At 36.1% G+C, this 11361-nt stretch overlaps 2 protein-coding genes across 2 annotated transcripts; one reads left to right on the plus strand and one right to left on the minus strand.

Moving 5' to 3' along the window:
* Nucleotides 158-6093, plus strand: LOC109230852 (SPX domain-containing protein 4). The gene is made up of 3 exons (XM_019396307.1): nt 158-1011; nt 4961-5126; nt 5304-6093. The coding sequence occupies exons 1-3, from the start codon at nt 727-729 to the stop codon at nt 5783-5785; spliced, it is 933 nt and encodes a 310-aa protein (XP_019251852.1). The 5' UTR covers nt 158-726; the 3' UTR covers nt 5786-6093.
* On the minus strand, nt 6188-10788 carry LOC109230851 (phosphate transporter PHO1 homolog 9-like). The gene is made up of 13 exons (XM_019396306.1): nt 10095-10788; nt 9216-9528; nt 9074-9122; nt 8921-8992; nt 8696-8825; nt 8238-8358; nt 7901-8159; nt 7709-7813; nt 7577-7621; nt 7279-7428; nt 6895-7173; nt 6678-6817; nt 6188-6459 (listed from the first exon to the last, which is right to left on the minus strand). The coding sequence occupies exons 1-13, from the start codon at nt 10657-10659 to the stop codon at nt 6366-6368; spliced, it is 2322 nt and encodes a 773-aa protein (XP_019251851.1). The 5' UTR covers nt 10660-10788; the 3' UTR covers nt 6188-6365.

Below are 11361 nucleotides of genomic sequence, written 5' to 3' on the forward strand. Positions count from 1 at the left end.
CAGAATATATATATATATATATATATATATATATATATATATATATAATATATATATATATATATATAATATATATATATTCTCTAACGCGAGCTAAAAGTGATGATACCCGTAAATGATGTAGCGAAAACAGAAACGTGGGTTGCCTCGTTTGTGAGGACAAAACACAGCTAAACTGCCAGAACAGTTCTTGAATTGAATCTCCATTTGAATACAATGAATATTCTTTCATGCACATAAAAAGCCAGTACGAAATTCCCAAGTTGACTTTCCAACACGAAGCATCTGGCATTCTGCCTTTTGGTTTCCTTTTGAATACTCAGATGCTTCTTTTTTCCTTTTTTTTTAATTTAATTTTCGAACACTAATTTTAGTTTGCTAAAAAAAAAGATTCCTAACTCCATTAAAGCCTGCAACTTGCCTAAGGAATAAACAAAATTTTTACTATTTCTCGCATCTGGGTATCATTCATCGTTATCTTTATTGGATTATATTCTTAAAATCCAAAAAGAAAATAAAAAAAAGCCAAAAATATAATCACTGCGTTTACCACTACTACTATCCCCTTTGTATCTTTCAATAAAAAATTCGTAACGTCTTTTATTCTTTCATCACATGATCACATCAGATTATTCCCAATAAAATTATTCCATCAAGTTGTTTAATTCCAACAAAGTGAAATTGATTGTTTTGTGTTTGAGAAAAAACTGAGTGATCAATCTTGTTATGAAATTCGGGAAAGAATTTACAACGCATTTAGAAGAAACCCTACCCGAATGGAGGGACAAGTATTTGTGTTACAAGCCCTTGAAGAAGCTTCTCAAGCACCACCTCCGTTCTATCCCGGCTACCGGCGATAATCTTCCCACCGGCGGTGACAATCCCCCTCCTCTTCCTCCGCCGCCTCCGCCGCACTTGCAGGACTGGTTCGTTAGAATTCTGAATGAGGAACTCGACAAATTCAACGATTTTTACGTCGATAAAGAGGAGGAATTTATTATTCGCTTCCAGGTTAATTTGTTTTTCTTCTGAATTACTGTATACATATGTTAGTATGTCAATCAATTAATAATTGAGATCGGCTATATGAATCCTCTATTTTGTGCTCTACTCGGCCCAAATTCTTAGTATTTCTTTTGAATTGAATTCATCTTTTTAACCTTTTGATTTACGGCATTAATCCTGTAATCGCTGGCATTAGGTGATATTTACTATTTACCGTGACCACTTTAAATTCCGAAGGAATTGTTTATTTTACTGCTGATTATCCCAACTTGCGTTTTAATTTCCATAATTGAGTTTAAATTTTAACTTTTGATGGATCATGAAATGTGAAGGATGATTAGGTGTCAAGTAGGGGATTACTTGTTACAATGGAGTTTAAGGTGGGCCAACACTATGATAAATTTGGACGGATCACTATCTTTTAGGTTTCATCTGCTGCTACAAGATAAAAGGCATGGGCCAATCAATCAATTGCAATTATGGAAAATTAATGACATTATTTGAAGTAGAAAAAAGAAAAATAGATGCAAATGAGATCATAAAAAGCTTAAGAGGGGTGGCAAGAAGTTAATAGTCCGTTTCTTGCCATAGATAGCTGCAGCAAGTGAGGAGATATATAATTGGAGAAACAAATAAATTAGTGGGGTAGGGAGAAGGTATCGTTGGAGCTACCTGGGGAATATTCTTAGTTAAGCTGCAGCATAAGAATATATTGATGGCATATTCCACCTAGGTGCCTTTCCAATTTGTTTAACTGTTTTTCAGGAAATGGCCCTACATGTCTTAAATTATACACTCCTGTTTTAGTCAACACGACCTACCTTTTCTTTGTGTTATAACAGTGGTGTCCAAACTCCAAAGCAATCCGTGCGCACCTCAATTCTACCGAATACCTGCTACCTCCTAACATCATAGGTATGGTAAGCTCTATCCGATAAGACTTTGGTTAATGGGAAGAAATCACCTAGTCTTTTTTGTCTTTGCTAGGATATGAACCCTGATCCCCAAAGTTTTCACTCACTTTTTGACCTTGGCCACATCCTTGAGTGCTTAATCAACAAGACCTACCTTGATTTATGTAGTTAATAGCATACAATCAGCCAGTCAATCCATCGATCAAACCACGCCTTTCTTTCAAATCAGGTGTACGAATCATCTATATCATTCTACTCTATTCAGGTGCATATCATTCTAATGCTTAAAGTAACATGTTTGAAAAATTGTTATCGATTTTGGACAAAAGCATTTCTTTGGGCAAATAAAAAAAAGGTAGATCACTTTATTGCCGCTGGTTTAGTATCAATTACCACAAGAAGTCTGGAATTATGAACTTGCACAACCAGATTGTTCAGAAAATGACTGTAGTCCCAAATGTTAAAGTATTCATTCAATGCCAAAGACACGAAATTCTAAGAATGAACCGGTGAATTACTTGATGGAGCCACTCATATGGTTCCCAGCTCTCACACTACTACCCCTCCCCCCAGACCTTAACCCTATCGTGAGGGGGTATAGCAAGAGCTGGGATTCGATCCCAAGACACCAAGCATGATTAGGAGGTTCAGCAGTACACTCAACCAAATATCTCTACATATTTGATTTTGAACCCAATTATTATCATATATTAACCCGAGTCATGGTAAGAACCTATAAACTTCAAATCTTGGATTTGCCTCTGCCAGTTAGTTTCATCGTTGTATGATATTGCCCAGTTTGGCAAGGGACCGGAGGTTTATTTTCTCTTGTCCCACAACTGCCTGTTCATTGTGCGATTTTCAACTGTAATTTTTGTTTGTTAATAAGCATGGGTCTCAGGTGGGCACAAGTAGTGGATTAAGCAGGATAGACACCAAAATATTGAATATACAATTTGAACTTGCTTATGAATTCAATTCAATCACAATGGGATGGTGCTGTCTACATTCTGAAGTTTGCTTCTTTAGGTGTTGCCAATGCTTCTATTTTGTAAAGTTCAATATACTCGAAACAATTGACACATGAATATACTAGCAACTTTAGGAATCACCATGGTTAATTAATAGCTAAGTCGACCAATGGTTTGATGGCTTAAATTTATGGTCAAGTTGCTTACATTTGTCAATGGCTTGTCGCTATCAGTTCTTAAACCCATATTAAAAGTCAGTGACGGGTCATGCTAAGAGTCAATGCTAGTTGCAGTCTAGCAGATTCTTTTTGATACACTAGTTGGTCCTTGGATACTTGTACTGGCAATTTAAATCCACAAGTTTGCTGCCATACATTAAAGTTGAGCACAACTTGTTGAGTTAAAAACTGCATCTTTCAACTTCTATGCTTTATATAAAACTATTGTAGGGTGACAGATAAACATTTAAAATTTAAAATTTAAAATTGCAGCACTCGTCGTAGAGATAAAAAGAACTCAAGGTGAAAAGTATGAGCTATTCGCCAGACATTTATGACTTGTAGTCTGGCTTTTATCATTTGCATGAGCATCAATTAATTGGGACTGATTTTTCACCGAATTATCCTTTGTCCTCGTTTGCAGTCTCAGTCTCTTATAGCTAATGCTTGTCAATCTCTCCCTTTTTCCCCTTAATTTGATTAAGTTGTGTCTCTCAGTTTCCATAACGCTAGCACTTTACAAGTTGTCACATGCTGAGGCTATGTTTTGTCTGGACAACGACTTTTGGTGCGATGTCATAATGAGCTTAGTTGTTTCCTTTTTCTTTGTATTAATCAGAATAGGATGCATTTTGGAAGGATGGAGTTGATTTCCCCAGTTACTCTTATTTGTTTCACGCTTTGGGTGGAAAATTGATATCTGCCTTAGCCTTTTATTTGGGTTGTTTGGTGGTGAAAGGACTAAGGGGTTATGTGATACATGATATTTATTCACGTACCCAAATAAAAAAGATACATGATATTTATACATGTGCATGTATGTGTGCTATTAGCATGCTGACGATTCATTCTTTTACTTTCCAATACCCTATACATGATTGTAATAGCCCCATTCTTCCGGCCTTTATGCCCATCAAATCACAAATAAAATTGTGTTAAGAAGTTTTTTCCCCAAATGGCATAATGTTATTAATAACAAAGGTTGAATGACTACAAAGTTAATATCTACTCTATCAAAGAGAAATCCGAGAACCCAAATCCTAAATTATACAGGAGTCCTAATTCTTTGTCTATCAAGAGCTTCTTAAAAGGAAATAAATAAAGCAAAGTAATCCTAACAGAAGGTGGAATATGAAAAGCTAAGTGGAAAGAAAACCCTTATGATAACACTATAACAGATTACTGTAAGATCTCAACTAAAGTGACAGTACCACCGATATGAATAATAATGGTGAACCATAATATTACTTCTAATTTTTAATTATATAATAGTTTCTGCGTTTTTGTTCCTGCATCATGTATGCTTTAGATTGTGACAGCACAACATATTGGTCACCAATCTAACAATAATAGCACTGCTGGTTCTCTGTGGAGGTAGCAATGCAATAATATGGTCGATTTAAGGGGTTTCGTGATGTTTCGAAGTTTGGAATTGGGTTTATTGTTATGTTGTGGAGGATGACGCTTGCGGTGTCCGCTTGAAAAAAATTGTGGTAGTAGATGAGGAATAAGGAAATGTATTTCGGTCTGAGTTTATTAAGGGGATTTCTTTATTTTGGACTTGGATTGAATCTCTCTAATGGGGTTTCAGAAGGGGGACGGAAAATAGGTAGTAGTATTTTTGTTTCTCTCTCTCTCTCTCTCTCTCTCTCTCTCTCTCTCTCTCTCTCTCTCTCTCGATCTCGATGGTGAAGAGGCAGGGATTGGAAAGGATGGGTTCGAGAAAATATGCCCAACAATAAGCACGTCAAAATTCAAAAGTGGAAAAATAAATAAATATTCAAATATGTGGGTATCAATTGTAATTGTTTTATTGTGGGAATTAAACCTATTTCATCTACTTCTCTTCCAGGAATTGAAGGAGCGAATTGAAAGAGTGAAGGAGAAGAGTGGTAGAGATGGAGTTCTCGCAAAAGACAGAGAATTTAGTGATGAGATGATGGGGATACGTAGAGACTTTGTTGCCATACACGGGGAGATGGTTCTTCTGAAAAATTACAGCTCTCTAAATTTTGCAGGTTCTGTAGCTTTTACACTGTTTTATGCATACATTTTAGTTATCACTGCTCAGGCTTTTGTGTTTCAAGTGTCGTATTTCTAGTTTTTGCAGAATAACAACCTAAAGTAGAGTCTCTTTCAATTTTATTAAGGTAGGTACCATCAGCCTTCTAAAACAAATTGATTTGTTCACTTAGGTCTTGTTAAGATTTTGAAGAAGTTTGATAAACGAACTGGGGGATTGTTGCGTCTTCCTTTCACACAACTTGCTCTTGATCAACCCTTCTTTACAACGGAGCCTCTAAATAGATTAGTCCGTGAGTGTGAGGAAAATCTCGAGGTCCTATTTCCTTTGGAAGCAGAAGTAGTTGAATCAGATGCTACTGCAGAAGGGTCAACCAGAGGAACTACTTCTTATGCTTCAAATATTTCTCTGGCATTGCCACTTGGGGAAGAAAATGTGGATATATATCGAAGTACACTTGCCGCAATCAAAGCCATTCAGGGGCTGAAAAAGGCAAGCTCCACATATAATCCACTATCATTCTCATATATCTTTGGTGACCAAGATAATGATAGCACGGGCGCTATAACGGCAGAGAACTCTGATTCAGACCAGTTGGTTGCCTCTCAGAATGATAAAGAGACAGATCAAGAGGATTCCCATCCACCAGAATAGAATTCACCTTTGTAGTTTGCTTATTGGTCTTTGCTCAGTGGTTTGTTGTTATCTGAGAGAGATAAAATGGTTTGCGTCTTCATTGTATACGACTGTTCTGGAATAAATTGCTCGCTCCATCCGTAACCTTTAGCCCTAACGTGACGTTTTTAGTTCTTGGATTACAAAAGCTTGTTGATTATCTAGAATTCTTGTTTGGAACTTTAGAGGGCAAAACCTTTAAAGATATACATTCAGCGGAAGATGATTAGCATCAAAGTTAGCCTTGTCAAATTTCGAGCAATATAGTTATCCGTACTACATTTCTATTAATGGTGTGTTTATTATGTGTCCTACTTGTAAATCTGACTTTGTGTCATAAATTTTGATCAATAGATTTGAAGTTGTGTGGATCATCTGCTATGTTTTCATATTTTTCATATAGAACGTAAAGAGCATTTTTGTGAACAAAACTAAACTATATTATAAGCACCACTGATGAATGAATCAAAGAACTGAACAAGAAAAGGGAAACCAAGAAAACAAAATAATTTTTTCTTGAGTACTCTGGGTTCCTTTGACTTGTATCAGCTAAACATAGCTATAGACTCTTGTCTTCGTCGTAGTTGAAAGGCAGTGGTAGGGACTTGGAGGCACGATATTTCCCAACGTTATTCAAGTGCTCATTTTCCAACCTGAACAATGAAAACAGCAGAGCTACTGTTAGATAGAAGCACACTATCTTTTACGAGATGTCAAATAAATACACAAAGTAGCTGGCTAACTCATCAAATATCTGCTACACTATTATGGATAGTTAGTTGTTGTTATCTTTTAGATGGCTTGATAATGTAAAAGTTCCTTTACACTGTCATTGAATATATGTTAAACTCAAATAGATAATGCTTTCCACCTGAAAAAGTTCCACATGCCTCGACGAAGGATCTCTAGACAGGCAACTATTGCAACCATTGCTTTCTTGTGCAGAAACGGTAGTTCTTGAAAATCTAGAACCAACTGCATCCATACTAGTCTCAGAATAATGTTAAGAACCTGCATTTAGAGTTCAATCATCAAAAACTTAATTTTCACCGGAAGAGCTTTATAATATAACCTGCTTCTGCACTTACAATGGCAACAAAGTAGACAATCTTGCGTGGCACAAGTAGTTTGTCTCTCAACCAATGGTTTCTTGAATTCCTTTGCAATAGACCCCAATCTATGACAATGTCCCAGTAAGTGTTTGCAACTGTAGTAATTCCTGATGTTGATGCTGCCATTACTCTCCAAAAGGTTCCTCTCTTCTGATCATAAAGTGTCCTCATCACAAGAGCAACAATGGTTGACAAATATTTGAGGCTATTAAACCCCTGCATCGAATCTTTCTCTTCAAATAAGCGGCGAAGGCACTGTATATCATGCAATCACATGAAGCACCATATTAAATAACTGTCAAGATATATATAGTGGGAAATGGGAATATGATGATTTGTTGTGTGCAAAAATTATAATACCTGAATGAACCGAGACCAAAAGGGAATAATTGCAACGACTATGTATAAGATTTGATAAACATTGCTTTCTTGACATTTATTTGATCTTGTTCTGAAGTTGCCCCACCCATAGTAGCAAACATAGAATTGCAAACTCCTAATTGCCTGAACCTGAAAATGAAATGCAAGAGAACATTATAGTTCTTTCCTATAAGTAATGCAAAATTTGCACATTACACTGACTGAATTATCAGCTTCTTGAATCCTCTTTTGGTATAATACTGAAGTTTCACATTTAAAAAAAAACTTAGTGTCAAACCTGGCTGGTAAGTTGATCTGCCAAGAAAAAATCTGGTAGCGTGACCTACAAAATGATGTGAGACATTTTAGTATCTATGTACTTCCTGTGATATTAATGCGCGTCTCTATATCTCACGCAAACTGTTGGTACCTTATAAAGGGGAGCACATAGACACTGCCAGGAACATCTTATAAGGAAGAAACGGCTTGAACGATATATGATGTTCAGAGGACAAAAAGTTATTAGAAGCAGAATCTGGAAAAAAAAGATTTACAAACATTAGGGGTTTGTAACTTGAAACAATGTGTATAGATCAGTTGTAGAATGTTTTTCTAGACTTACAAACACCAGGACAAGTGGGATCAGCTCAGTCACTGTCTCAAAACTTCGTGTTTTTGGGTCCATGTCCATATCCAGGTGGAAGAGTCCAGCAGCCAATGCAAGTACTGAAACACCAGAAGCAAGGAGGAGAACTTGTCTGTAATTGAGCTCTGTTCCTTGCTTGAAGCCAAATATGAAAGGATAATTGACCCGAAAACGCCTCCAGTAGTATATGTTCCCCGCGTACATGAGCATATGGAGGACAATGAATCCGAATAGGCTGCAACGATACAATTTTAGAAACACAAGGGGAAGAATCAATACGACTTAGTAAAAGACAGATGGTTAATTAGTTCACCTGTACAGTGGAAATACGTTTTCCATATACTGCCCACGACCCTTGTGCTCTAGAAGGTTTCTTAAATGTATTGATACAGCAATAGCTGCCACTAATGCTATTGAGCAGCCAGAGAACAAACCTATAGGTAAAATGTATATCAGCTACTAAAATGAACATATGATTCTGATGAAAGTGAGATGACAGGTCAATCCAGATGTCTCTAAAAACTATGGTTATGATGCACTAAGCCAACTTTTTGTAACCTCTGATAGAGGCGATCAAGGATCTAGAGTTAGTTGATTCAAATGAGTATGATCTTATTATATGTATACAATTACAAATTTATTTTGCATATGTTTACGTAGTTCAAACTGAACAATGGTTCAGTTGAACCGGCAGAATCCACCCTAAATCCTCCTTTTGACCTCTGATTACATAGGAAGAGGAAGTTGATGCTAATAATGATGCATAATTACCCATGAAAAATGTTACTCTATGCGTTTCTCTTTTAGCTTGTGGTCTTAATACTTTCATTCCTTTCCTTCGATTTCCATTGACAAAATGATTTATGAACGTGACCTCCACGCTTTCTGTGAGCTTAGAAACCTAAAAAAGCAAAGATCAATGCGATGTTAAAACTATAGTTGCAAGTGGAATAATGCTGAGAGGGAAACAACTTTTGAAACTGAAGGAAAATTTACCTCATCCGAGCTACCAAGATAAGATTTTCCAATCATATCTGAGTATGATTTAGAAGCTTTCCTTGAGGTGATCTGTATCAATAAATTGCAAGGTTAAAAGGCAAAAGTACTTTCTATTGTGAAATAGTTATTACTTCAGTGTAGTAGTAGTACCTTATCATACTTCTTCATGATCTTGGAAAATGCCAACATATTTAAGAAACTGGCCACATTAAGTAGTTAAGTATGAGTTGAATTGAAGGCAAAAACAATACTATAATTCTTCATTTATGAGGGCGAAAAAATGCACCATTACCAGTAGCTTTTTAGAAGTCGAAGCTTTTGATAAAACTCAACAAAAGCCTTTCTCATTTGCTCTTCAGCTTTTCTGAGCTCTTCTTTGCTGAATGATAATTCTGATGTTGAAGTCATGCAGCAGTTTCTTAAAGTCGAGAGAGGTGTTTCGGGTTCAACATTGATTTTTACATAGTCCAAAATCTCTAGTGGAGCAGGCCTAAAACCCATGGGATTCATCTTTGTTTTATCTCTTTCCCTTCTTGTTGCTTCCTCTTCCAGAATTTCTTCATTTTTCATCTCCACTTCTTGAATTGCCTCCATTTCTGGCCTATCTACATTGAGGTTAAACAAGAATTCGAACAAATTAAAGGGCAATCATTGAATGGAGCAATAAAGCAAGTGCCAACAGCTGGGATGTCAAACCGTCTCGTATTTTCTCTTGACTTTAACGAAGTTCCAGCATAAAAAGAGTGGATTTCAGGTGTCAAAATACTACACATCTACGTTTGACTATGGTTTAAAGTCACTCTACATTATCTTAAAGGTTGAAGCTCCATTATTTTCAATAACAAATGCGGAATGATTTTGTTACGACATGAATAACCCCAAATATAACCAGAGGCGAAACCAGAACTTGAAGTTTATGAGTTTGGGATTATAGTTCGTTTAAGTCATTTAAGGGATTCTAAATTAATATATTGTACTAAGGATTTTTTAAGACAAATACGTGGTTTAGACCAAAGTTATTGAATTCGACTGAACCCGTACATAGCATGCTTGCTCCACCCCTAAATATAACGAAGGATAAAAATATAGCCAGGGGTAATTCCCCCCTCCCCCCAATATTTTCCAAAAAAAGATGGAACAGGAACATAATAGCCAAAGTATCTGCACTTACTTGGACTAGTCAAATGAATAGGATCCACTGATGCCGGAGACAAGGTACTATTATCATTGGTTGAAGGATCCATCACTTGGGTTGTGTGCATTCCAATTGAAGGCTTATCAACCTTGATTCTTAGAGCAATAAGTGTTTCCATTTGTATGCTCAACTTGTTAGCCTCAGCCATCACTTCTCCTACTTTTTCATGGTAAAAAGTTAGCACCTTGTTGAATTCATCATCCAATCTCCTAAAGAAAACCAGCTCACATTCTCCACCTTCTTCACAAGACACAAAGAAAGTGGTTTCAAAGTCACCTTCTGAATTCACTACTGTCACTTCATCTTCATTATTTTTCCCTGGAGAACCTGTGAAACTGTTGTGTAGTCCACTAAATGCTCTGTACATTGTTAGTCTTTTCCTTAAGGAGCCTTTTGGGGTGACTGCAACTTGTGGCAATGGTGCATTCTTCTTTTTGAATTTCAAGATTTTTTTCAACTCATTCTTAAGAGAATTATAATCCATGTAAGCTTCTTGCCATTCATGGACCATTTGGGATGCATATTCTTTCCCAAATTTCATCTCTATCAAAGCTGATTGATTACTCTATGCCTTTTCTTGAGAGAAAAAATGGGACTTTTATTCGTTTTACCAAATCCAAAAATGAAAAGATTGGTCTTTTACAATATATTAATACGGTCAACAATCAAGTTGTTAAAAGGGACTATGCCTTAGCTGGTTTTGTTCTCTCATGCACAGAACCACAAAGGTGGACTACTTTTAACTGCTATTAACAAATAACAACTTGTGATGCTTGGTCCCAGCGACTATTCACTGGTTGTCCCAAAATAGGGATCTCCACCATCTTCTCTTTCTTCTATATTATATTATTATCTTTCATTTCAATTTTTTTTTTAATTTCCATTAGACAAATTCCATCTTTTATTTTTATTAATTTATAATTTCCATTAAAATAATTTCATAAAAGTTTCAATAATATAATTTGTAAGCAATTATTATAGATTAACTAATAATTCAAATAAAAATGAAATCATTGCGATACAATTTTAATATATTTTTAATTTTCACATTTCAATTTTAGCAACTTCTAAATTGACCAGCTGNATCTTTCAGCCGGTGCTAAGATTTTAAATGAAGTGGCGATATTTCAGCCATGCAAAGTGTAAATAAAATGGCGATCTTTCAGCCGATGCGGATGGAGACAGAGCTTAGTCTCGGAAGGCAGAATAGGTAGCCTTATGCAATGCAGAGAAATGCAGATGG

This window comes from Nicotiana attenuata, chromosome 8 (genome assembly GCF_001879085.1).
Source record: "Nicotiana attenuata strain UT chromosome 8, NIATTr2, whole genome shotgun sequence".
In the NCBI taxonomy this organism is placed as follows: domain Eukaryota; kingdom Viridiplantae; phylum Streptophyta; class Magnoliopsida; order Solanales; family Solanaceae; genus Nicotiana; species Nicotiana attenuata.

What these genes read in the sequence shown, in the direction of transcription:
- LOC109230852 (XM_019396307.1), top strand. Translation starts at nt 727, where the DNA reads ATGAAATTCGGGAAAGAATTTACAACGCATTTAGAAGAAACCCTACCC. An exon ending in AATTTATTATTCGCTTCCAG is followed by an intron (nt 1,012 to 4,960) that starts GTTAATTTGTTT and finishes CTTCTCTTCCAG; the next exon opens with GAATTGAAGGAGCGAATTGA. An exon ending in CAGCTCTCTAAATTTTGCAG is followed by an intron (nt 5,127 to 5,303) that starts GTTCTGTAGCTT and finishes TTGTTCACTTAG; the next exon opens with GTCTTGTTAAGATTTTGAAG.
- LOC109230851 (XM_019396306.1), bottom strand. Translation starts at nt 10,659, where the DNA reads ATGAAATTTGGGAAAGAATATGCATCCCAAATGGTCCATGAATGGCAA. An exon ending in TATGTGCTCCCCTTTATAAG is followed by an intron (nt 7,622 to 7,708) that starts GTACCAACAGTT and finishes ATCATTTTGTAG; the next exon opens with GTCACGCTACCAGATTTTTT. An exon ending in GGCATGTGGAACTTTTTCAG is followed by an intron (nt 6,460 to 6,677) that starts GTGGAAAGCATT and finishes TTCATTGTTCAG; the next exon opens with GTTGGAAAATGAGCACTTGA.